At 33.9% G+C, this 25,919-nt stretch overlaps 13 protein-coding genes across 13 annotated transcripts; 9 read left to right on the forward strand and 4 right to left on the reverse strand.

Annotated features, from left to right (window-relative positions):
* Positions 1-1,291: 1,291 nt before the first annotated feature.
* On the forward strand, positions 1,292-1,594 carry RO3G_06239 (uncharacterized protein; the record flags this gene model as incomplete). Its single annotated transcript, XM_067660829.1, has 1 exon — positions 1,292-1,594. The coding sequence occupies one exon, from the start codon at positions 1,292-1,294 to the stop codon at positions 1,592-1,594; it is 303 nt and encodes a 100-aa protein (XP_067516930.1).
* Positions 1,595-3,362: 1,768 nt separating this feature from the next.
* RO3G_06240 (uncharacterized protein) lies at positions 3,363-3,806 on the forward strand (the record flags this gene model as incomplete). Its single annotated transcript, XM_067660830.1, has 3 exons — positions 3,363-3,443; positions 3,603-3,643; positions 3,698-3,806. 3 exons carry the CDS (start codon positions 3,363-3,365, stop codon positions 3,804-3,806), a joined length of 231 nt encoding a protein of 76 aa, XP_067516931.1.
* Positions 3,807-5,697: 1,891 nt separating this feature from the next.
* On the reverse strand, positions 5,698-5,793 carry RO3G_06241 (uncharacterized protein; the record flags this gene model as incomplete). Its single annotated transcript, XM_067660831.1, has 1 exon — positions 5,698-5,793. The coding sequence occupies one exon, from the start codon at positions 5,791-5,793 to the stop codon at positions 5,698-5,700; it is 96 nt and encodes a 31-aa protein (XP_067516932.1).
* A 1,391-nt stretch (positions 5,794-7,184) lies between these two features.
* Positions 7,185-7,508, forward strand: RO3G_06242 (uncharacterized protein; the record flags this gene model as incomplete). The annotated part of the gene is made up of 2 exons (XM_067660832.1): positions 7,185-7,311; positions 7,360-7,508. The coding sequence occupies 2 exons, from the start codon at positions 7,185-7,187 to the stop codon at positions 7,506-7,508; spliced, it is 276 nt and encodes a 91-aa protein (XP_067516933.1).
* A 2,444-nt stretch (positions 7,509-9,952) lies between these two features.
* Positions 9,953-10,330, forward strand: RO3G_06243 (uncharacterized protein; the record flags this gene model as incomplete). The annotated part of the gene is made up of 2 exons (XM_067660833.1): positions 9,953-10,027; positions 10,160-10,330. The coding sequence occupies 2 exons, from the start codon at positions 9,953-9,955 to the stop codon at positions 10,328-10,330; spliced, it is 246 nt and encodes an 81-aa protein (XP_067516934.1).
* A 1,012-nt stretch (positions 10,331-11,342) lies between these two features.
* RO3G_06244 (uncharacterized protein) lies at positions 11,343-13,332 on the forward strand (the record flags this gene model as incomplete). The annotated part of the gene is made up of 5 exons (XM_067660834.1): positions 11,343-11,483; positions 11,531-11,715; positions 11,773-11,917; positions 12,040-12,621; positions 12,667-13,332. 5 exons carry the CDS (start codon positions 11,343-11,345, stop codon positions 13,330-13,332), a joined length of 1,719 nt encoding a protein of 572 aa, XP_067516935.1.
* A 417-nt stretch (positions 13,333-13,749) lies between these two features.
* Positions 13,750-14,525, forward strand: RO3G_06245 (small GTPase; the record flags this gene model as incomplete). Its single annotated transcript, XM_067660835.1, has 4 exons — positions 13,750-13,786; positions 13,831-14,220; positions 14,268-14,348; positions 14,398-14,525. The coding sequence occupies 4 exons, from the start codon at positions 13,750-13,752 to the stop codon at positions 14,523-14,525; spliced, it is 636 nt and encodes a 211-aa protein (XP_067516936.1).
* Positions 14,526-14,817: 292 nt separating this feature from the next.
* Positions 14,818-15,647, forward strand: RO3G_06246 (uncharacterized protein; the record flags this gene model as incomplete). Its single annotated transcript, XM_067660836.1, has 2 exons — positions 14,818-14,938; positions 14,992-15,647. The coding sequence occupies 2 exons, from the start codon at positions 14,818-14,820 to the stop codon at positions 15,645-15,647; spliced, it is 777 nt and encodes a 258-aa protein (XP_067516937.1).
* A 336-nt stretch (positions 15,648-15,983) lies between these two features.
* On the forward strand, positions 15,984-18,107 carry RO3G_06247 (uncharacterized protein; the record flags this gene model as incomplete). The annotated part of the gene is made up of 6 exons (XM_067660837.1): positions 15,984-16,110; positions 16,264-16,391; positions 16,442-16,472; positions 16,641-16,711; positions 16,762-16,907; positions 16,958-18,107. 6 exons carry the CDS (start codon positions 15,984-15,986, stop codon positions 18,105-18,107), a joined length of 1,653 nt encoding a protein of 550 aa, XP_067516938.1.
* A 209-nt stretch (positions 18,108-18,316) lies between these two features.
* On the reverse strand, positions 18,317-19,256 carry RO3G_06248 (GTP-binding protein ypt2; the record flags this gene model as incomplete). The annotated part of the gene is made up of 5 exons (XM_067660838.1): positions 18,317-18,448; positions 18,497-18,591; positions 18,639-18,704; positions 18,756-18,929; positions 19,247-19,256. 5 exons carry the CDS (start codon positions 19,254-19,256, stop codon positions 18,317-18,319), a joined length of 477 nt encoding a protein of 158 aa, XP_067516939.1.
* A 212-nt stretch (positions 19,257-19,468) lies between these two features.
* RO3G_06249 (uncharacterized protein) lies at positions 19,469-20,497 on the forward strand (the record flags this gene model as incomplete). Its single annotated transcript, XM_067660839.1, has 2 exons — positions 19,469-19,625; positions 19,806-20,497. The coding sequence occupies 2 exons, from the start codon at positions 19,469-19,471 to the stop codon at positions 20,495-20,497; spliced, it is 849 nt and encodes a 282-aa protein (XP_067516940.1).
* Positions 20,498-20,580: 83 nt separating this feature from the next.
* Positions 20,581-21,198, reverse strand: RO3G_06250 (glycine cleavage system H protein; the record flags this gene model as incomplete). Its single annotated transcript, XM_067660840.1, has 4 exons — positions 20,581-20,684; positions 20,729-20,860; positions 20,925-21,068; positions 21,111-21,198. 4 exons carry the CDS (start codon positions 21,196-21,198, stop codon positions 20,581-20,583), a joined length of 468 nt encoding a protein of 155 aa, XP_067516941.1.
* A 604-nt stretch (positions 21,199-21,802) lies between these two features.
* Positions 21,803-22,290, reverse strand: RO3G_06251 (uncharacterized protein; the record flags this gene model as incomplete). Its single annotated transcript, XM_067660841.1, has 2 exons — positions 21,803-21,905; positions 22,175-22,290. 2 exons carry the CDS (start codon positions 22,288-22,290, stop codon positions 21,803-21,805), a joined length of 219 nt encoding a protein of 72 aa, XP_067516942.1.
* Between the last annotated feature and the right edge of the window lie 3,629 nt (positions 22,291-25,919).

A 25,919-nucleotide genomic window follows, 5' to 3' on the forward strand; every position in this document is an offset into this window, starting at 1 on the left:
GTTGAAAAAAGGTTTGTTTTGATTTATATCTTTCTATCAGGCTTCTTTCACTCCAATTCTTTCGTCTCTTCCTATTCATCTTTTATTAAAGCACACCCCCATTCCTTACGTACGACTTCTTCAATTAAATAAACTTATTTTCTAAAAAAAAAAAAAAAAAAAGATTCATAATGTTAAAATGTGCGTACGCCATCGTTCTTATATCGCCTAAACAATAAAGAATACAAATATGCAAAGACTGAAAGCTATACTGTAGTATATAAGAGTCCGTTTGAACAAGTAACCTTTGTACATGGATAAAGAGTCAATTCTAGTTTGAATGGATAAACCTTTAAGAATATATAATCTGTATTATTGGATTTACAATAGGAGTTGTTATTTGGTACGGAGTGTTTTGGTAACATATTGTGTTACAGCTTGCGTGGCTGATATTCAACTTTGTGTGGCTATGATATTTTCCCAAACTGCCTGTGATAGTAACATCTCAGGCAAAAATAAATGATATCGTCAGTTTAACCACTATTTTGCCAAGCCTATATTACTTGGAAGAGTGCTCAGAGCTTTTACCATAAGCCATCTATGGAACTCTCGTTGTTCAATATCTGATTTATATTGCATGGTTTCAAAGAAGTATTAATAACCAAGTATTTATTTTCGTACTAGTTTCATCAGGCTGTTATAGTTAAAGTGAAGCTCTAGTAAATACGTCGAAAGCTTGATAAACCCACTATGTACGGCAAGATTGCATCATGTAGTGCAAGCATAAAAAAATTGAAATCGTCATCGTGGCGATCAAGTTTATTTTATTCAGTCGCATTTATTATAAAATAAAATGAGAGCAAAATGCGTCTTATACTTACAAGTTAACCCAAACAACAAGAAAAAGAAAAACTTGTGTAGTTATTTTCCTGTTCAAAAGGCGGGATCCTAATCTCTGTCCTTTAAATAACAGGATTTACGTAATCTCTTGTTTTCATTTCTTTTTCTCTATTCTTTTTTTACGCAAAAATACAAATGTCAAAAGTTAATAAAGAAGAACTCAAAAGCTTACATGAAGGTAACTTTAATTTCTGTTTATAATATCTCCCAATGTGGCTCATACCACTGTTTTCTCGTAGCTTTTAGTCTGTACGACACTGAGCATAAAGGTGTAATTAACGTGAAGCAGCTCATGGATATATTAAAGAGTCTAGGCGTAGTAGAAACTGATGAGCAAAAAATCAAACTGGTTGTACAAAAGAATGACAAAAACAACAGTGGAAGCATAGATTTTGATGCGTTTGTAAATGTCATGACAGAAGTCATCAGTTCGTCGCCTGTGTCCACCCCAAGAGAAGACCAACAAAGCAATCAAGATAAAGCAGGCTATTTTCGAAGCATGAGCCGGCACGAAGCAGATGAACTAAAAGTATGCTTTGAAAAGTTTGATAAAAATGGTGATGGACATATAAGTGAAGAAGAGCTAAAGCAAGTGATGAGTGAGCTGGGAGAGAAGCTGACTGGAGAAGAAATCAAAGATATGATTAAAGATGCGGATACAAATAACGATGGTCAAATCAGCTTTGAAGAATTCAAAGGTTTGATTCCTTCTTAATAAATAAATGCTTGTAGACCACTTTACTACTAAGCTACCCGTTTTATCTTAATTTTATATAATTACTGTCTTTTTTATATAAAATGCATGAAGGTACTTGGCATTGTTACTTTCAATCTTATAACTTGTTTAATGAATGGAGAAAAATACTCTTTGTGCTGACTTACATGACAAACAGTCAATTATTAACATAGCAGCTTTTGTTGCAGACTACGATATACTCATATAGCGTAGATTATTATAATAAGAAATGATTGTACTAGAATTGATTATAAACAACTTTTCCTACTTTCTTTATTCCTTTATTTTTTTTCAGTGAGCTGCTCCTTCTTCTGTAATAAAATTTAGTATGGTGATGTAATGTTAATATTTATAAAACAATTATTTGCTATTGTCCGGTTTGCTCATATTGCTTGCCTTATTTATCAACTGATCCGATGGCAGTGACATTTTTTTTTAAAAAATAAATGCTATAGTTATTAACATTATCAATTCACTTTCCAAATTTCACTCCTTCCTAGATATCATCTCTGATCGGTTTAAGTGCAAGAAAATAAAGAACTTGCTAATTAATGTAGCAGTTAAACAGTGCTTCATAGCTCAAGCTTGCAATAAGCTTTTTAATATCAGTGTGCGCAGAAGCTTCTCTTGTCAAATTTTGCTCCATAAATATTTAATTATGTACTTGGAGCTTGATGTGCAGGTTAACAAAAGGCATGGTGGTTTTAAAGACAGAATGATAGATGAAATTTATTTTTATATCATCGTTGACTAACGACGTTGGATTTATTGAATTCGGCTCAATTTATCATATTTTTCCTCTAGGTACGATTAGATCAACTGAAATATGTTGATTTTTGCTGAAAAATTGCTATTCTCTTCCTAGACTTCTTTAACAAGACTTAATTCATTATTCACTTTTTTTTTTTTTTTTTTTTGTTTTTTAGGGGAAAGGGGATGGGAGTTTTTGATTTTCAGCAAGCATCTACTTGTTCGGTATAAGTGATTACTGGGCATCATATGTTAATAAGAATAACATTTGATTAAAACTACTCTTCAAATCATGTTATGGAGTCAAAGAATTGTACTGCTTGGCCCAAGACGGAACACTCATTACTATCTTTCATTCTTTTCTTTGCGTGAATTTATACTTGTCTTTACTTTTTGTAATCGAATAGAGTATTGATTTTATTCTACCAATTACTAAAATTAAGAATCATTATACTAAATTTATGAATTAGAGAGCGATATAAAGATGAATAAGAAGAGCTGGGCGAAGGGAATACAAAAATTCGCCTTAACCGAATGGGAATTTACATTTTAAAGCAATGCTGGACCTCCTTGACGCATTAAATTCATTATATCCAAAAATAATAAACGCAAAATTAAATACAAAGAGAATATAAGGAAACGCTTAAGTACTATCATTATTTTTCCTATTAAAAAGTTAACTGCCTATTTTTTGTTGTTAACCTTGTCAAACCAGATTGAGCGCAGTTTGTGATATCGCCCTTGAAAAAATTCATCGTTAACATTAGGTTAATCTATCAATACAAAGCATACTAGTAATACTCCGAGATTATTTTTTTTTTTTTAAAAAAAAAAAAAGAACACGTTTTCGTCAGAGCCCTCTTGGAAAGGAAAGCTAGGAATAGATGCAGAGGCATAGATGGTGCGCAGAAGAGGTTCAATAGCAATATTAAAAAGCAGCAACGAAAGAGAATCTCCTTGACTCTGTGCAAAGGGCACCGAAAGAAAACCATTGACAATGACACATATAGAAGTGTTGAAAAACAAGAAGGTTATGCAATTGATCAATCGAGGAAGTAGTCCAAAACACGTTATACAGGTATGAGGATGACATAGATGAATCTGATTGAACGTCTTTTCTTGGTCTAATAGCAAAATTCGAGTAATATTTGGTATTATTTGCAGTGGGACCTTCTGCCAAAATGCTGTTACAAAAAAAAGTTGAAGTGTCATCAGGTCATAAATTCAGTGTAAATAGTCCATTGTCTTTTATCCACAAAAGAAATTGGCTGAAACATGGTAGCATATTGACATGGCGTACTTATTGTATTATCGCTGATATTTATTTACTAGGAATTCAATAGAATGGCTCATTCGCAATTACAAGAGCAAGAATGGCATACCAGAATTCCTCATGGAAGGTGCATACAAGGTGCAGCATAGACCGATTGCAGAAGGATGAATTTAGAAAAAAACCGTGAACATGGTAGCTAAGCAAAATGAGATCAAGGATACCAAAGAATGGACAGAATGAACTATCAATTCCGGATATCTTGTAAAAAATCTGTCCTTAATCATAGCGCTTATATGACAATTATTAACATTTTTTCTAATGTCTTGAATTAGACAATGCAATGGTGTAGTGGGATGTCGCTATTTGTAGCGAAATGAATGGTGCAAAATAACAGCGACTAGAAGCAACCATATTTAGGCATAATACTGCTTCTGAAACTGGGCAAAGATACTATAATACTAAAAAGAGTGTCCCAGGAAGTGGTCGCATCAAGAGAGTCGTTACCGCCTCGAAGTCGAATAAAGATAAAAGGAATAATGAGAAAGGGAAAAAGGAGCTTAACATCTCTGTTAAGGCAAATGAAACCAATATATCTATATCAATCATTTGTATTACTGTCTTGAACCAAGAGGAACAGTTTTTGAATCTCTCAGCCCGTCACCAATATTTTGCCACGTAGGATTTCTATTGATTAATTTATCTTTTACTCTCTAGCTTTTTTGATTAATAGTTGCGGGCTAAACAATATTATTGATTTGACGGATGCGAAACAAGAGGAACACTTGAATTCCTTAATATAAGAGCAGCGCGACATTCTGAATGCTCAACTTTCTAAACTCTACTAATACACCCAATTAAAAAACAATTTTATCAGTGATAGTGTTGTTAAAAAGGTCTGTAAACTAAAGATAAAAAATTTCATGGATTTTAGAACCAAAAGTAGTAGTTTTTATATAGATGGTCGAACAAAAAAACTGGAGCAACATTCTCAGACGAAAATTTGTGTAACTTTATTGAAAGGATAACTAACAAGTTATCATGGATCATTATAATTACATCCCAGAGATAAAAGTACAAGCCCCCCTAAGAGGCACCAAGAGAGTGAAATGGTATGTGAATTGTAGTTGGAGCACTGGCTAATAAGCAACTACACTAATTCCGTGGTCTCCTCCGCAGCGTGCACTATAAGATTTTGGTAGTAGGAGGGGAAGCCAGCCGACGAAAACGGCAGGCACGACCAAAGAAAAGACGACATAGAAGGACAAAGCATCAGATGAGTATGGGCAAGGACATTGTAGTTCTCTTGAGGACGATGAGCATGGCTAGGCCATATTCAATTTTTGGTTGTGCAAAGGCGGCATAAATACGAGAGAAGAACAGGAGAGGGAAACCATTGCGATTGAGACTCATTGTTGATAGTTGGGCCATAATCATCAAGGAGGAAGAAGAACGATGCTTGATCGTAGTAGGGGCCGAGAGTTCATAGGGATCAAAAGGAACATCAAAGTATATGAGCCCATCTACAGAAGAAAGGTCCTCACCGTAGAGAGATGGTCGGGCATAGCTACTAGAAGAACAAGCAAACAGATTCAACACGGCACATTTAGAAGGGCTTCACCTGTAACCGAGCATGAGTGAATGTATCTGTGCTAGGTCTAGCATATGCCAAACTTTGCGAGCAGACCCAACCAGAGCTACATCCTCAGCATAAAATAGACATTTGGTGGGAGAGGGCAACGGAGACGAAGAAGAGGGAGAAAGAGACGGACCAAAAGGAAGATCAGGAGGAACCATAGACCCAGGACCAGGAGGACCAAAAGGAGATAAAGTAAGAACCAAAGTGGTTGAAGAGGAAGCATCGGAATGAAGAAGAACAGGAAGTGTATTGATATAGATAAAGTACAGGTGGGGACTTAGGACAGAGCCCTGAAGTACACCTGTACTCAGAGAGAAAGGAGTGGAGACATTGTTCTGCAGCAAGACAGACACTGAGACATCATCAAAGAAATTAGACAGCAACAAGACCACAGAAAGGAGCAGAAGAAGTGAGCATGGATTGTCATATGATACGACTGTTGACGGTATCATAGGCGGCCTTGACATCCAGAAAGGCGACAAAAGGGTAACGGTTACGACCATCGCGATAGGAACGCATCGGAGCATGCAAGCAGAGGGCCTGAGAGCAACATTCTCAAAAGGGCCTATTCCAGGTTTAAGGCTGCTGCCAATGATGAGTTTCTGGTGATCAAGATTATCAATCATGTGTAAGCTTATTTTGGTGTGAATCATACGCAAATTAAAATCCATTCGTAGATTGAAACAGTACCTGCGCTATTCGGAGAACATAGCACCTGAACTTCTTGAGCGCCTCTCAGAAAGCAGTACTAATGTGAAGTTCTGGTCGTCAATTGTGGAGGCTACATCTTGTGGTTCTAAATTTATAATCAATTGGTAAACCCAGACCTGTTCAAAATTCACACATGATTTATATTAACTCAGTTACTTCACATTCATCTTCAAGTTTAATTAAAATCTTACAATTCGCTAATTCAAGCCTCAATCCAACATCACTCAAAAAACCCAAGTATACAGCGAACAAAATACATGGATGTTGTCCACAATATATTTTGCCAATACCAGCAATATTCTTTTCATGGTTTTGGTGTCATAAAAAATGCTTGTCAGAGTCACTATTGGATTGAACATTTAGTAGATTATTGCTTATTCCATGTGTTCTTAAAATTAGTAACACTAAGCTCTTAATAATCAAGTAATATTCGGTATTATTTGCAGTGATTCATAAATTTTCTTTTGTGAGCGAATGCTTAACCAAGTTATTACTGCAGCACTCTTTTTCTTGTCACAGTAAATGATTGAAGAGGAGGCTGTAATTAATGATGGTCACAAATAAGGACAAAGCTGTATATACAGATAAAGAACGTCAACTTAAATACAATTTACAAGGGAACTTGTAACAGTAAGCATGAAGTTTGTGCTTTCAGAACGAGAAAAGGAACAATAGAAGCATAAAAGGAGCCTCTTGCTCCTTTTGAAATTTTTTGACTGCGAAAAGTATGACACTGAACAATGAAACAGGTAACTCAGCAATAACCATAAAAAGCATTGAATATTTTATTTATATCTATGCTTAATGGGAAAGAAATTGACTCGTACCTTTCTTGCTTAGCAAAAGGTGAAAATTAAACAGTTCAATTAAAAATTGATCAAGAAAAAATGATGGCTAGCAATAGCCTAAAAGGGCTATTGAGTGATGTGAAGTTTTCTCCACAGAAAGAAAGAAAAACTAATTTGTTTCCAGCAAAAAGCGATATAGTCTATATACAGGTTATCTTACTATATTAATACAAACAAAATGTCAACTGAAGAGTACACAAAACCAGTATTTATTAAAAAATCAGCATCATTGATTAGGCACAATAAATCAAAAAACGTTTTAAGCTGGTATTTCTTCTTAAACCTTGGCAAACTAAAAAAGAAATTTTTGTGTATCCATGACATTACAGCTAAGATAAGAAGAAGAGTAGCATGGTTCGCGTTTTAGAGGATGGAAAGGAAGTGATGGTTATGCAAGTCCTTTTGGTCGATAAAATGCAAATAGTCGCAGACACCTTGGACAGACTATTCATGGAACTAATAGATGAAGCAAGCCGAGGTAATAAAATAAAAATAGATACAAGTTTCTAAACTATTTTTTTATTAGAATTGGATGATTTGGATACATTTATATCGTGTCACCCATTTTTTACGAGTTTATGCGAATTATTAGAGAATTTGATAACAAGATTTTGCCAACCAGTTCCCTCTGGGGACTATCACCAAGAGTGGCAGCAGTATATACAACTCAAGTAACCTGTGAAAACTATTTTTTATTAATTTTACTGAATATATAAAGAAAAGAGTATTGAATGTTATTGTACGATAGATAAAAATACAATTTCAAGATTTTTAGGATAATACAATCTTAATGAATTGTTTAGAAGCTTTTTTGAACGGCGATGTTCTTCATGCTGGATACACAGTGCAAATAGATATAATAAAGCAAGTGATTGAAGCAAAGATAAAAAAATTATCAGTCCTAATAGTACTAAATGTATATGTGTCTTTGATTGTATCTCACTAATACAAGTATAGACACCATATTCTTTTAAATCAAATTTTTTTGCTTTTTCTACTTGCCTAAAAACAATCGCTATTCATCGATATAACATTGTACGACGACCTTCTGTGGAACTAACATCCACTCTACTGAACTCAATTTATGATAATACACATATAAACATGAATACAAGGGATATTGCTACGTACCTAACGATCGTTAATTTTTGCTTATCAAAAATTATCACGGTACAAGGTTATTTACATTATAAAAAACGACAAGAAGAAAATAGCTGTAGCACTTTAGCGATAAATGGGGTCAGTAAGTTAGACCAGTGGGTTATAGACCAGGTCAATAGACACAAGACAACACAAAGAAGTTATACAAAAAATGATTCAAATTGCCAAAACAAGTCATATATTTACTTATATTATAAACGAGTAGAAAGCCTAAAAAGCGAAAGATTTGCTTAGAACGGAATGATTTTCATTCGAACATGATTATTATAATGACACTTGATTAGTTAAGAGAATTGAATGAAATATTTGACGATGTCAAAGAATCGTATAGACAGCTTGCAAAGTACCTGGGTGTAAATAATAGCACGAAACATTACAGCACAGCATTAAAAAAAGCAAAACCCCCTTGTATCCCATTTTTTCCACTGATTTTAAAGGGCATTACCTTTTTTTTAGATAGAAATTCAACAATCTATCAACGGTCTTGTTTAATTAATTTTAGTAAATTCCGACACGTAAAACAAATCGTAGACAACATATCATACCTTGAAAGTGAAGATTATTCTTTCATAAACGAGTTGACCTGATATACAACTGTACGCTATGAAGCAGACAAAAAGGACGTCTTATGTCTAAAAAGCGAATAAAGTAATATTTGTTTCCTATATTAAGTAAATGCGTACATGTATCCTTTCCAACCCTACGTATTTATTTTTAGAAAAACTAATATTATTTGATCCTCTTTCACCGAAAGAGATAAACGTACTATATCAAAATGTATAAATGATGGAATAGTTACTCATTTACTGTATAAAATATCCACCATCAAAGTGGATTATGACTATTCTTTCACTGAAAAAGATATCTTACGTGGTATTTCAAGTCATTATTTGAGCACCTTAAATTAAATAAATAAAAGCCTATTTTTGCTATTATACTTCTTTTCTCTCTTTAACAGAGAACAATGCTTTCAACAAAGTACTCAATAATAAATATGTTTCCCACACTAGATTTCATCACACAAACAACTGTATTTCACAGTAGAGATCAGTATCAAGTATATCTTCTTTTTTCTTATGCTCTACCGCGGAAAGATGCTGCTGTCAAAGAACTGATCTGCGTTTGGCAATGTTAGAGTGCAAGAAAATCAAGGGTGAGTGATGTACTATATTACGTAATTTACTGATTTCATCATTGACTTTGTAGAGATATTGCGATATTTGTAGAAAATATAAATCAGTCGGCAAGGATCTTATTGTATTTTTTGATGGAAAATGTAGATTTGGGTCACTGTAATTTTTTTTAAAAAATTTATATTGCCTTTATAAAATAGTTTGTAATGTACCTGTCCATCAAGATTGACTAAATATACTTTGTATTTGGACTTGGTGCTTATATTTTACGGTAACATGTTGCAAAATAGATAAGGTACTTAAGGATGACTGATTCTGGAAGAGATATAATTATAAAAGAAAAAACAAGTCTATAATAAATACATAATGGATCATAATAACGTCCAATTTGTTTACTATAAAGTGTTTTGAAGCCTAAATAAAGTAGGCGCATTAAAGCTCACAACCTTTGGTATTTTTACTACTACTGTTTGTGTCGTGTGGAATAGAGACATTAAAAGTGTTATGGAGTCCTATTCGTTCAATAGGAATCTATTGTTTTGATAGGTGTCAATAAATCATACAATTATAGCATACTCTGTTTATCATTGCTTATTATAGACGTGCTTTATTATGCCAAAAATCAAAAGGATTATGCCTTGCATATGAATTGTTGAGTTTTTCAAAAGAAAGAAAGGTATGAACCGCATCCGATTGCTTTGTAGAGCATTTCATGTAATGTATGCGATTACTAAGGGGTCAATAACTCGACTTGCATCTGTGTCTACTTACTATCCACTTAAGTGTGATGGGCATAAGCCTAATACTTTTTTAAACTATCCTAAAATGCGTTGCTCTCAAGTCATAAGAGTAATGTCATCTTCATCAGATGAAGAAAAGAAGAGAAAGCTAACATTCCTAGTAAATGAAACAAGAAAAGTACTACATCAGATTCAAATGAATGTGACAATGATAAGGGTACTTCTAAAAAAAGCAGAAAGATGCAGACCGCTTCAAACAATACGAATAGACTGCACATTGATTGTACTACAGTTATTTTTACCTTCATTGGATAATCAATTAAGCAAGCCCAATCCATTTCACAAAATGGACACAATTCAAAACCAACAAAAAGCCAAAATGTTACAAGGATTTGCAAAAATATCAATTGGAAGAGAAGAAATGACAAAGATGCTGAGTGTGATTATTGAATACTATAATTGATTAAAGGAAAAGAAAAAAAATGAAAAAAGTTGTACTTGAAATATTTATGGCGTTGAATGTTTGTAAGGCAGATAGTATTGGCGAATACATCAGTCATATTCAATACCTCATATAGCGTGTTGGCCCATTACTGATCAAGAACGTGAAGTGATTGACCAAGTAGTAAATACAATAAGCCAAAAATAAAAAGTCTTGGCCTCGAACAAAAAAGCTATTTTTAACCAACATCGGTGTAACATGAATAAAAGCTATTTTTACCACAAAAGCAATTATAGAAAAGAAAAAGTATATAAAAAAGTTTTTTTTTTCTTCTTTACTTTTCTTCTCTTTACTGTAAATATAATATTTAAAATGTCTATTGCCCTTAATACAACAACAATAACCATGGATTCTTGTTTAATAAATTCAAGGAAAAGGAAAAGAATACAAAAACAAGTCCGCTTTGATACTGAACATATAGTCGTCATTGATACATATTCACCTCTTGATTATGACCGAGGTTCTATCTTCTCATTCCCAATTCAATATAAATTAAATCCAAATATCAAAACCACACTCTCACTGGACATACCACCACCGCCATTATCACCAAGCGATGACTCTGAAGACAACGCAAGCCCTGATAGAGAAACCATGAAGAATAAGAAAAAACCTAAACTTTCAATAGACACAAGTGTCTGTGCGGGTCCATTATTCCTAACAAAATTATCTACAAATCATGTCAGGAACAGGGTGATTGACAGTGATGAAGATGATAGCACTAATGACTATTTAATACCAATGACACCTACTTCTGCATTCCCATGTTTGTATTAAAAAAAAAGCTTCTGTATTTTACATTTTAAAAGTTAATTCCCTGTGTATTCTTGCTATAAACTGCTTTACATAATAAAAAACCGAGTCATGCATTTATGCAACGCATTCAGTCTTTATTTCCTTTTTTGAATGAGCGCAATTGCGTCAAATTTTTTTTTTTCCCTTTATTTTTTTTCTTTCTTCCTTTTTCTTTAACATGGAAAATATACCTTGTTCTGCTTTAACTGATGCTTTGACTGCTTTAGCACAAAATACTTCTCCTAGAAGAAGACGTTCTACAGTAAAAACAATTCCAAGAGAGCAGCATACTTCTTATTTAACAGATACTGCAGATGCAGTAAGAGAAGTAGCTAAAAAATTAGGTAATAATAATAATAATAATAGCACGACGTTTATCATAACAGCCAACTTATAAATTGTACAGGAAGAACGCGCGTCAAATGGGAAAACCCCAAGACAGTAATGGTGATTACAAAGCCTGGTGACTACTCACTTATTCGAATAACTCGCGATTTAGCGTTATTTTTAATTGAAACTCCAAGATATGGAATGGAAAGCGGTATTACAGTGTAAAATCCATGATAACATCAGACTGTTTATATACATCCTATTGACTTTATAAACAGATATGTAGATGAGAAATTGAAAGAATCAAAACGATTTAAATACGAAAAGCTGCTAAGAAACCACCCATTAACTACTGATAAGCTTAAATTTTGGACACCTCAGCTATGTGCTTCTCAACCTAAACTTTTTGACTTTATTGTCACAGTAAGTTTAAGAATAGCTTTTGTTATTTTTATTAATGCTTTAAGCTGTAGCTTGGAGGTGATGGAACGGTAAATGAGACGATAGAAAGGAAAATGTTTATTAAACGTAGAGTCATAATTTAGGTTTTATTTTCTTCTTGGCTATTCCAAAACTATATTCCACCGGTTATTCCATTCCATTTAGGCTCTCTTGGGTTCCTTACTCCATTTGATTATGGAAGATACAAGGAACATCTTCACAAAGCGATGGAAACAGGTGTTCGTATCAACCTGAGAGGTCGACTGACATGTACAGTCTATCGTCGCGTGCCTCATCCGGATTGTAAATCACCCGAGGAAGCTAAAGTTGTTCATTTGAGAAATGTAGTCAGAAATCCAGTCACTGGCAAATTCACTGTGGGCGGGTGGTGTCAAAAATCTGAGCAGGAGCAAATAAAGAAGAAGAAGTTTGGTGAAGTGGATGGTGAAGATGTAGATGACGAACAAGTGGGGTGTATTTCAGCACCTATTGGAGAAGAGCGGCAGGTGCCTTGCTTTACAACAGTGCCTGTAGAGAAATATCATGTTATTAATGACTTAGTAATCGATCGTGGACCTAGTCCATATGTGAGCTTGTTAGAATTATTTGGTGATGATAAACATTTGACGACTGTGCAGGCAGATGGTTTGGCTATTTCTACGCCTACTGGAAGCACTGCTTATTCTGTAAGTTTTCTCATCAAATTGAAATTGAAAATAACGCTGAATTAGTTGTCTGCTGGTGGATCACTAACACATCCTGATATCCATGCTATACTCATCACACCCATCTGTCCTCACACACTCTCCTTTCGACCCACTCTCGTTCCTGATTCCATGGAATTACGTATCTGTGTACCCTTCAACTCGAGAAATACAGCATGGGCAAGTTTTGATGGACGTGGCAGAGTTGAACTCAAACAGGGTGATCATATCAAAGTAACCGCTTCGAGATATCCTTTCCCAACTGTCTGTAAAGAAGATCAAGCAACTGACTGGTTCAACTCTCTTCAAAATTGTCTTCACTGGAATAAACGTGAACGACAAAAGTCATTTGCTGTGGTTGAATCACACGGGGAACGTAAAGCAACAAGAAGCCCGCATCTTTCAAAATCGAGCACGACAGGAAGCCAAAAATCTTCCTCTTCTTCTTCTTTATCAGATTTAGGTCATGATGAAGTGTTTGGTATGTTTTATGATGACGAGATTCATCGTCGGTATGATTCAAATACAAGTAATGAGGAGGATGAAATGGAGGATACAAGCGATGATGACTATGAAGAAGAAGTTTTTAATGGTTGGACAGATGAAGAGATTATTAAATCAAGATATTTGGCTAATATCTCAAAAGAATTGGAAAAAGTGAATATTTCAAGTCATAACGACCATGATGAATAAACATACATGTTGACTACAGATCATTTTTTGTTTAGAAGAAGGAAAAAGCAGGGGAAAAAAAAAGAGGGGGAAAGTGTGCCGAAAGGAAGGGGGAAGGCTAGGGCTATACTTTAAACTTTTGCATCTACTTCAAACCCAGAAAACACTTATTTTCAAACAACGCTGTTATTGCTTTAAACACATACATACATCTACATGTATCATTCTTGGTTTTCAAAAGATAAAAGCATGAATCATTTTATTACTAAAGATATACATGTTGTATGAAGGAAATAAACCTGTTTTATTGGTAAAGTGAACATTCATTTATTCCGTGACATTTCTCTTTATGTAACAATGAATCTTAATTACTTCAAAGTCCTTTTTTTTTATTTTCTTTCTCTTTCTTTTCTTCCTTCTTTATAACAACAGCAAGAAATGAGTAGAGACGACGAATATGATTACCTCTTTAAAGGTAAGATAAATCAAGAGAACTATAATATCAGCTAATGAGAATAGTGGTCCTTATTGGTGACTCTGGTGTTGGTAAAACCAATCTGTTGAGCCGTTTTACTCGTAACGAATTTAATTTGGAGTCAAAGAGTACGATCGGTGTTGAATTTGCCACTCGTTCTGTTCAGGTCGACAACAAGACAGTCAAGGCCCAAATATGGGATACGGCTGGTCAAGAGAGATATCGGGCTATTACCAGTGCTTATTATCGAGGTGCTGTGGGTGCATTGTTGGTGTATGATATTGCAAAGTATCAAACATATGAGAATGTGATGCGTTGGTTAAAAGAACTTCGTGATCATGCTGATTCAAATATTGTGGTGATGCTTGTGGGAAATAAGAGTGATTTGAGGCATTTACGTGCGGTTCCAACAGAAGAAGCGAAACAGTTTGCAGGTAAAAGATAAAATGTAAAGTATGTCTTTGTATTCATTGTATGATAGCTGATAATGGACTTTCGTTTATTGAGACATCTGCTTTGGATTCAAGTAACGTAGAACTTGCTTTCCAAAGGATATTAACAGGTAATTGTCACACGTAAAACAAAGAAAATGCTCATCATCATTGCATTAGAAATCTATCGAATTGTGTCCAACAAAGCACTTGAATCGTCCAATGATGTTATTAGACCTACTGCAGGACAAACGATTAATGTTAATCAACCAACTGAAGATGAGAAGCAAGGTGGAGGTTGCTGTTAATTTATATTCTTTTTTTTTCTTATTTGTGTAATGTTTATATAACTTTTTTAATACTTTTTTTCTCCATTTATTAATAATAAAATAGAGGATCTAATGTTGTTTTTAGTCATTAGAATGTCCTCTATAACTTATTAATATCTCTAAAGAGTACACTTCATCATCAGCTCATCACTTTTTTTTTTACGCTCTAAGCATTCAATCTCCAGCGATTTCCTATTGGGTAACCATAATCGCATTGATTATAGAATAATTTTTTTTTTGCTTTTTTTTTTTTTTTTTTTTTATTATAAAAATGCTTGAAAATATAGCCAGTTATTGGTTGAAGCAGTCTGCATATGATACAACACTTGGTGTTTATGCCACATTTCCATTCCTGATGGTTCCTTCCCTTTTGTTAGTGAATGCTCCGTATGGTAAAAATCAGAAAAGAAAGAGAACAATAGTTGATAAACATAAAATATGATAGGTCGATTTGCTGGCAAGTTGGGTGTTGATTGGAGTATGAATGGTAAATGGAGTTGGTGTGCTATGGAGATCATTTCTCCCATCGTATTCATCACCTCACTTTATTTCACTCGACCAACCTGGACGCCCTTTCAGACCATGCTGGCCTCTGCTTGGATCATTCACTACACGAATCGAAGTATCATTTATCCCTTACGCGCCAATTCCATGTCACCTATACATATCTTTACTTCATCTAGCTCTGTTGTCTTTAACTTTATTAATGGATATACCAATGGTATGTGGATCGGACGTCACAGCCAATCGGTCAGTACACAATTTTGGGTTGGTCTCTTTCTATGGCTCATCGGATTCCTATCCAACATTTACCATGACTCACTCCTCTTCAAGTTACGCGAAAAGAAGGACAAGACGAAAAGATATTTTATTCCACAAGGTGGACTATTTCGATATGTGAGCTGTCCCAATTATTTGAGCGAAATTATCGAATGGACAGGGTATGCACTTGCTTCTTGGCCGAGTCTGCCTGCTTTGATCTTTGCTGGTTCAACAGCAGCAAACTTAATGCCTCGAGCTTGGAGAACACATGCATGGTATAAAAACGAATTTAAAGATTATCCAGAGCAAAGAAAGGCAGTGATTCCATTCATTTTTTAAATAAAAACATCTTATTGGCTCGGTTGTAATACACTTTATAATTTATGCGGCATTTTATTTTTTATTTTTTTTTGCTCTTCTTTTTTTTGCTCTTCTTTTTTTTGCTTTTGTTTTTTTTCTTTTTCTTTTTTTTTATAATAGCAATGACATCTCAACGTACAATGACTACTACTTTAAATACATTATTAAAACAAATGAAAGGTTTCTTAAACATAAATATTTTGTTGACGATATTAATGATAACAATAGAGAATCCAGTTAATTGGGCTTTATTAGCAGTAATATAAAAGGAAGGAGATAATAATAAGAATAATAATAATTTTTTCTCTATTCAAGATGCTTGCTTATCTTGTTCGTTCATATAGTAGTTCATCTACGCCAACTATTCAAGAAGCTAAACATCCAGAAGTATTAGTCTTTAAGAACTATACTCCATTAGATTTATTACCTTTTGATGGAAATGGTAAAGAAGGACGTATATTGATGGCAGTGAATGGATCTATTTATGATGTAACAAGAGGAAGGAATTTTTATGGACCAGGTATTTGAGATCATCACCATCACTCTTTTTCTCACACACACAGAAATCTAGGAGGACCTTATGCTAATTTTGCAGGACATGATGCTTCCCGTGGACTAGCAAAGAATTCATTTGACTTGGATATGCTGACTGATCCTAAAGAGTCGATTGATAAACTTGAAGATTTATCTGCAGATGAGTGGGAATCTTTAAGAGAATGGGAGGTAAGGATGGATGATGAAGATGACTAAAGACTAAATAAAATGCATTATAGCAACATTTTGCTTCAAAATATCTTTTAGTTGGTAAATTAGTAGAGAACTTTCAATCATAAATATTTTGATCACCTGGTTGTCAAGAATATCATAATAAAAATAGGGTTCACATTACTCATATAAATAAAAGAATTTTCCCTTTTTTTATTTTTTTTTTCTTTCTTTTCCTTTCAATAAACATAATGAAAAGATTTACAGAATTACCAGATGAATTACAAATAAAGATATTTTCTGAATTACCTTTAGAAGACCTTTTAAAGTCAACTGTGGTAAATACTACTGCTATTATTATGCTAACTACTAATCATGATTATCAAAGGTCTGTAGAAAGTGGAATAAACTAGTGTTTGATGGTTCACTTTGGTCAAAGATAAATATAATTCCATTCTACAAGACGATCCCAACTGATTATTTATTAAAACTCATCAAGGCTTCTTCTGGATTTTTAAAGATTGCAAACTTTAGGTAATTTCTTATTTTATACTCTCCCTCTCTTATATTAACGTAATAAGCAGAGGATGCATACAATTTAATGGACATGCATTAAGAGTATTATCAGAGCATTGTCCTAATGTACAAGTGATGATTATGATCGGTTGCCGAAATTTATCTGCTGCGAGTATCACTTGTTTCTTACAAAAAGCGCATCAATTACGTGTATTGGATGTCTCTGGATTGGACACAGTCAAGAATTCAACACTTGCCGTCAATAGTCTATCAAGGCTTGAAAAGATTAATCTAAGCTGGTGTAGAAATATCACCGGTCAAGGTTTGATTCCCTTGGTTACCTCTTGCTCTTCTTCCTTGCGTTATCTAAAGATCGATGGTTGTCCACAGTTGGATGATGCTACCATGGAAACCTTTGGCCGTCACATGCCGAATTTGACCCATCTCAGTTTAGCCGCCTGTACTTCTCTTACAGACACTGGCTTACTTTCCTTTCTATCAAACCAAAAGACAAAAATAACACATTTGAATTTGTCTAGCTGTGCTCGATTAACAGATGCCACCCTTCGTCACCTATCTCAATATACCCCACATCTAACACATCTTGAGCTATCTGGATGTGTCTTGATGACCGATCAAGGCTTTTGCTATCTTTCTTCTCGTGTCAAGAGCTTGGTTCATCTCGACCTAGAAGATCTGCAGCAAATCACAGGCATCACCGTTCGGGCGATAGCCAATCATCAAACAGACCTTCAAAGGTTCTGCTTATCAAACTGTACTCAAATATCGGATGATGCCATCACGCACTTGATCCTTCATGGCGTATGTCATAAGCTACAACATCTCGAACTCGATAACTGTACGGTGACAGATGAGGTCCTGAACACGATCGCCGTCTTTTTACAATCACAAAAGCGAATTCAATCTGAAAGTTTGCTTTTAACTGATTCAGGCATCAGTCTTTTTTCTCAAAGAGAACGACAGATTAATCTCAAAGTCTTGGATTGTTTAAATATTACTGAAACAGGCGTAAAAAATGCTTTGGCAAAAGCAAGTCCTATGCTGACTATCAAAAGCTTTTATTCTTTTCAAGAAAACACGTCAGCTACAACATTAAATACGAGACAGGTTGGAAGTGTTCGAGGAATGAATAACACGACTCATCGTCAAAGTGGAAATAATTCAACTCATACTGCAAACAATTGCATTATATTATAAAATATATATCCTATTTATATACTGTACTTCTCCCCAAAAAAAAAAATAAATAAATATACCCTCCCCTTAACAACATCCACCTTGATTGGCTTTTGAAGGCATCGATTGATCTAGTCTGACTTCTTCTCTTTGACGAGTTTGTTGAGCTTGTTGAGTATCAATCAATCTCTTTTTAATATCCCTATTATCTTCATGAGTTATTGCTCATTTTAAAGATTAAAATTAAACCTGGCCAAATCAAAAAAGGCTTCTTCTACACCAATGTTTGCTTTCGCACTCGTTTCCATGAATTGAATACCCAACTCACTGGCTAATGCCTCACCTTGTTCTTTTGATATAACCTGTCATACCAAGTTAATATTCACCATGACAACATCAGCATAACTTACTCTTTTATCTTCCATATCACATTTATTTCCAATCAAAATTTTATTCACACCTTCACTTGCATGTTGTTCAATATTTGAGAACCAATTTCTCACGTCTAACAATCAATAAGCATGTCTTTCTATCATCATTCATCTACTTTACTTCCAAATGATTTTTCATCTGTTGTATCATAAACTAATAAAATACCCATCGCTCCACGATAATAAGCTAATAATAATAATGCATGAATACGATCTATCATTCATTCTTTCTATTTACCAGTTGTTATAGTACGGAATCTTTCTTGTCCTGCTGTATCCCATATTTGTAACTTTATACGCTTTCCATCAAGTTCAATTGTACGAATCTTGAAGTCAATGCCAATGGTTGTAATAAAAGAAGGTGTAAAGGAGTCATCTGAAAAACGAAGTAATAAACAGCTCTTGCCAACACCTTTATGTTTTCTTTAGTTGTTTATTTTTACACTATGTTTTATTACCAGAGTCTCCTATGAGTAAAAGCTTGATTAAATAATCGTAAGAAGCACTTTTAGCCGTCGTCATTATCACCCAAGAGACAGAAAGAAAGAAAGAGAGAACAAAGAATATAAAAAAGGAGAACAAGTCCCTTTCTCCTTTTACCTTCTCTCCTTTTTTTTTTCTTTCTGCAAAAAATGTCACGTGCATTATTTGCTATTACCTACCTCTCTCTCTCTCTCTCTCTTTTTTTTTTTTTTTTTTTTTCTTTCTTTCTTTCTTCTTATTGCTTACAATTTGACATGGTTTCCACTCATATTATTTGAATAAAAAGCATGAATCTGGTGAACCGACAGACTATTAACTTCAGCCAATCATTTGAATCCTTTCTCTCTCAGAGATTCTATTAAAAAAGAGTATTTTATTGGACGGATTCATTTTCTACTTCTGGGAATAGAAATTTAATTTTTCCAACCTTTTTTCTATTCTATACTTCTTTCTTTTTCTTTATTAACAATGGATAACAATAACTCTAGAAATGATGGTGAATTTTATAAATTATTATTTGATCAACCAAATAAATCAAAAAATGAAAAAGAAGGGTTTATAAATTATAAGATTGAAAATATATCAAATTTAAATAAATGCCCAAAAAACCTTATTTGCTCAACAAGTAAATTGAATTTTAGACCAATTCATGATAATTTGCCTGCCTCTCAATTGACAAAAATGGATTCAAAAGAACGTCGGCAATTACGAAATAAAATTTCTGCTAGAAAGTTTAGGGATAAAAGAAAAGGTTTTTTGTTTAAAAAAAAAAAATAGACTGCATTCTTACAATTTCCTTTTATAGAGTATGTAAATAACTTGGAAAAAGAATTAGAAGAACAAATAGCAGAAAATAGTCAACTAAAACTAGAAATAAATTGGCTAAAATCCAAAATGGAAGAGATACAAAACGAAAATGACAAGTTGAGACTTGATTTAATGATCCACGCTGTCACTCAACCTACCTCACTCGATGAATCCAGTCATCAGCATCTGTCAACACCACCCGATAGCAGCGATCGTATCCTTGACAATTGGGACTTTGTCTTGTCAGGACTAGCAGGGAATTCATTCATTTCACAAGCAGTGGTGCCTACTTGGAATCATGTATTTTTATCCAAAGAACAAGGACAGTATGCAGATTCAGTTGATTTATTAAAACATTATCCACTGCTTGCACCTGCGCTAATGTCCATCGTATTATCTCACACGATGACAATGAACACAGACCAATTGATAGCTTCAACTCGACTGTTGCCTCCTCTCTCAAATTTACCAACGAAAAAGAATGCCGTTTGTGAATCTTTGGAATCCACAAGAGTCATCAGTGAAAGAAAAAAGATACAATCGAGTCCAAAAGAAACATTTTCAGTTGTCGGTTGGCTTCAGTGTACTATTTTCAATCTTTTATGTGAAATGGTAGCTGAAAGGTCAAGAGAAGAAGAACCTTTTCTTTCTAGGTCATATCAAAAGGCAAAGAAATATATTAAAACATGAAATACCAGTGTAACCCTTTATCAACTACATCTAACCATGCTTTATAAACAAAAATACATTTCATCTTTATTTGATGTCTGAATCTAATGTTCATCACCCAATGACTCATAATATTCTTTGTATGCCGCTTCATCTAATAACGCATCCAATTCTTTAGGATCCTTCAGTTGAATCTTGGCTAACCAACCTATACGATCGATAAGAAATGAGTTTTCTTATTTATATTCATACCATCCTCTTCAGCACTTTGATTAACTACTTCAGGTTCATCTGATACCAATTGATTCACTGCCACCACTTCACCAGAAACAGGCGCGTATACTTCACTTACAGACTTGACTGATTCAACACTACCAAATGGCTCTATTTATTTTTTTATTAGTTTTTTTTTTTTTCTTTTGACAAGACACGCATTATTTTTTCTTACCTCCTTTTGTAAATGCATTGCCAACATCAGGGATTTCAACATAAACTATCTCGCCTAGTTGTTTTTGAGCGTAATCCGTGATACCCAGTGTTCCTACACCATCCTCAAAAGAGATCCAATCGTGCTCTTTTGTAAATCTTTTGACTATAAAATGTTATTAAAATCATTTTGAAGAAAGTGACTTACTGGCATATCCACGGTGAGCAATCCACAGTTTAGGAGCGGATAATAAACAAGGACGAATAAGGCGTGAAGACAAGAGGCGAAGAGACATGATTTAAAACAGATAAAAAAAAGAAATTTGAAAAATTTATTTTAAAAAACGGGGGGTAAATGCAATTGTGCTATTCATCACTCAATTTATACACATGGGCATTGAAAATTAAAGTTCTGATGGTTCATTTCATGAGAATCATGATCGAAAGGACTGTCAAGAGATACTAGAGATGACAATGCGTCTTTTTCATACTCTTTTTTCAATCTTATGTAATCACATAATCAAAGCAATCCATCCATCCCTATATTTGATTCTAGTGTTATTCTAGTCATCAAACAGTAGATAAATATTATACAACATCAATAATCGTTTCCTTTATATTCACTAGAAATTCTTTATTTTAATAAATGTTACACAATTTCACGTCATTTCTTATGCAGCACTTTTTTTTTTTTTTTTTTTTTTTTTTTTTGAAAACTCAAGCAAATAAATATTAATTCATTGGATAAATTTTGAAGCCTCCCATCATTCGAGATATAAGAAAAACAAAGTTCATTCATGCTATTGAAATAGTATAAACACCACTCAATCAATAAAAGTATCGCAACTATACCAGCATCACACTGTATATTTTACTAAGTCTTAGAAGCATTGGTAAACTTCATGAATGATGTATTGATTGATTAAGTCTTTCTAATAGATTAATAACATAAGAGAATTCTGCCAAAATAAATCGCTCAGAACCAGCAGACAAAGGAGAATGACTATAAATATCATGATCAATTTATTTTGAGTTCCTACTCTAAAGATCAGCCATCAAGATATAATAAAGGACCTCAGATTAGCTAGAGATAGCAGTGGCTGCTCTAGGTAGAGCAAGATAACTAGACAATTTGTCACAGCAAATGAAAGCATACATTTGCCTTGGACGGTTGTCCCTATCCACAACATTTTAATTGAATTGTAAGTTCATCTAATTTTCTTGATGCGATTTGAACGATCATCAAGTAAAACAGCATAGACGAAATCATACTTGAACATCTTGAGCTTATCACGCCACTTGAGAAATGTCATAGAAAGTATAAAGAAAGTGCTGTCTTCTTTAAATCCTTGAGGAGATTTGCATTTTTTATACACCTTTAGTGCCATAATTCAGTGTAATAATGTCTTTGCTATACACATTCTCTAAACCTTTGAGGCTACCTCAAGAATGAACAAGTATTAAGTAACATTAACTACTTCATTTAAAAAAAAAAGACTTTTCCATTGTTTAATAAATTCTGTTCAAAATATTTGTACATGAAGCGATTAAACGCGTTTTCATTAGATTCGTCATAAAAATCTTTTTACTTTTTCATATTCTATCATTTTCTTAACGCAGTCTAGCAAATCACTTCCCGTCACATCGGGCGCACCATTATTATACATGCCTCCTGTGTATATTTTCTCATGGGTATTCAGGTACACTGTCCTTAATGACACATTCTTTGCACTTGCCAAATCAAACGCACATGAACCAACGAAATAAAAGTTCTAAAATCAAAAATGACGTATCATGCTTATGCTTTTTTCTTTTTAAAAAAAAATACGTTACCTCGATTCGCTTTGTTTGATGTACTGCAAGCCTCATCAGTTCTGAATAGACTTTAGGATGTGGCCTTGAGATACGTAAATTATCACAGCACAAGATGTTATGAGTATTGACATAATCTAGGAGTCCTACATGTTTCAAAAATTCAATGGTTTCTTCATGTGTTCCACTACTAGACAATATCCACACATCCCACTCCTTATGATTGTTTAAAAGTCGCAGCGCATCAAATGCGGTTGCACTGGGCTCAATGGCTTTGAGGGCCTCCATCATCATGTCCTCATCTATCGGTTCCTCAAGCCCTTCATGGTAAAGCGCTCTGACTAAAGTGGCCTTCAATACCTTTTTTAGTGGACAATATCTTCCGGCTAAGGAGGTCGCAATATAATCACGTAGTGCGGTATTATACCAATTGAAGAAAAATATGCTTGCTTTTTGACTATTGATACATGTGTTGCTTTGTGTATTTAGAACTTTTTCTACACGTTGGATAACTTTTTCAAAACTGCATAAAGTATCTATTATATAGACTAGTTCAGAATCGCTTTCCGTAAGATAAATACAGCTTGTTTCTTGTACCAAGTAATTCAAATGCAACAAATGGCATTAGTAAAAAAAAAAAAAAAAAAAAAAAAAAAAAAAAAAAAAAAAAGAGAGAGAAAAAAAAACCGTGTGATGAATTACTTAAATTTATTTACCTACATAAGCATTACGTGTGCTTATGTTAGCCCGCTCATAACTTTGCTCAAAAGACCATTATAAATCGATTTCGCTAAAGCTAAATGAATGCTTGTAGTCAAGTGCAAGTCATCCCACCAAACAAGGCTATGTTTAGGTTAGTTGACTGCTTTATAGTAATTCACTTGCTTTTACTTTTGACAATTAGTTCCTTGATTGCAAGATTCTGGTGAGCCCTTCATGTTCTTACTAAATTCAGCAAAGTGTGTGTACACGTCGTAGTGGAGAATACGTTGATTCGAGTATTGCCCTTCTTGATTTAATATATCCATACTATGTAGCAAGTTTTTATTGTATTGTTTAGTCATATCATCAAGTTGATGTTTTTCTTTAGCAGGTATATTATAAAACTTTGGTATTTTTTCTATTGGAAGCACATTTAATAAAATAATGTGTGCTGCTCCCAACCTGTGAAGCTTATTCTAGAAAAACAGTTTAAGCCCTTACAAATCTCTGTAAAGAATACGTATTACCAAACAGTTTTGAAGAGATAAACTAACTTCATCAACTATAAATTTAGTTCTGTTATCATACCTTAAGAACAAGTCATGAATATCATTGAAGCCCATCCATACAAAGTAGACTGTGTTGTTTTTGTTTTGATTAACAAAGCCTGATTGTGAATATGCTACGATTTGTGAGTTTAAATCCTGTGTTGACCTTGGTACGATACTCTACGGAGCAAGTTCAATAAAAAAAAAGGGGGAAACTCGGAATTAAAACTACATTGTTTACTGTTGCACCAGACCTTGCAAAATCATACAAAATTGAAACGCCCATTAAATCTTGCAAGTATTCAATCCAAAGTCGCCCATCACACCATCTTTTCGGCTAAGCATTTGATAAGGATATTTAATACTGAGTAGTTCCATAGTGGTACTTACTAAAGCATTAGGTGCTTGCAAACTGTGCTTATCAAACATTTCCTGATAAAAGATATCTAGCGAGCCATTGTCTGTATATGAATCTCCAAATGCAACAATAGTATCAAATTTGTTGTACAGCCCTCGCTTTGGCAATGCATTTGCAGCAACCACAAAAGACCAGAGAGCAATTAAAAAGATTATAAAAGAAAACATTGAACAAGAAAAAAAGAAATTACACAAAATTGCTTTTTTTTTTTTTTGTGAACAAAAAAGTTTCTCCTATAATTATTGTTATCAGCATTATTTTTTCAAAAATGCTCTCACATTAAGAAACCTGATCTGCATATGACTAAAAGCACAAAATCAAGGCAGTATTGCAGAAGAAAGATTTTTTTTTTTTTTTTTTTTTTTGCTCATCAAAATGACAAAGTCTTTGCTATTAGTGATATCTGTAAATAATGATTGTTGTCATTGTAAGCACTAAATACAGTTGGTAGAAGGATAGAGGACAAGTGAAAAGCGTGCTCCCTTTTTTTTGTAAGTCGAGGTTTTTTTATGAATGAAAGTTTTAATGTATTAAAGCTCATTAAAGAGTATAAGGATTAAGAGTGGTGCAAGTTTATGAAACAGTGACTTATAAAAGTACAAAAGGTATTGATATAGCAACTGGAAGCAGCTAGTTTCAATAGCTCTTTCTAGATTTAACAGATGATCATCTCATCCAAGACAGGAGTCTGTTCAAAAAACTATTGCCAGGGGCTCTCCATATGAATCGAATGACTGTAGCAAAAAAAAATCATAGATTGTAAACTTGTCATGATAATGTAAGATGTAATACTTGGATAATCTAAGTGGAAATAAATCTTGGAATATTGAGTTGCAGTTAGGATCTTTAGGATTTGACAAGTATTTCTTGAAAGTCACTTTCCATAGGTCTTGTTTTTGAATGCAAGTAAAGAGCATATAATGTTGTGTTTATAGTAGTTTGCATAATTGGCAATATTCGTCTTCTACATTTACTGGAATGATTTTCTGCAAGTTGGGTTGAGTAATAGTTTCTTGGAATATGGTGAATAGGATTACTTATAAAAGCTTTCCAGTTGTTGTAATTTATATTTGTGATTTGTGAATTTGTGAATTTGTGTTGAAGCTGAACATTGTCTTTAGTTGACGCTTCTTCATCGCTGTTACATTGATATCACCATGCTTCACCAGTTGAATGGATGGATCAAAGTTGATACTTGATTCAATTGAATCGTCTTCATCGTCAAATCCAAGTCCATTCGGTTCAGCTGACAATAAAGATGCAAAAAAACAGCTTGAGAAGTAAAATTTCCAGTAAGAACAGCATTTTGATTTTTTGTAGAATATTAGGAGAGCTACGATCTTGCCTGTTTTTGAACTGTATACCATTCGAAAGGAAATCTCGTTCAAAGAAATGATATGCTTTTTGTGCTTGGAGAAATTTCCTAAACTTGAATTTTTCTTGTGGGTCTTCTTTACATATATCTTTGGAGGAAATGAGTAGACTAATCTATGGTGATATTGTCAGGTCGTTTTCGGTAGGTGAACGAGGACAGGAA

The sequence above is a fragment of the Rhizopus delemar genome, genomic scaffold, assembly GCF_000149305.1.
Source record: "Rhizopus delemar RA 99-880 supercont3.4 genomic scaffold, whole genome shotgun sequence".
Classification (NCBI taxonomy): domain Eukaryota; kingdom Fungi; phylum Mucoromycota; class Mucoromycetes; order Mucorales; family Rhizopodaceae; genus Rhizopus; species Rhizopus delemar.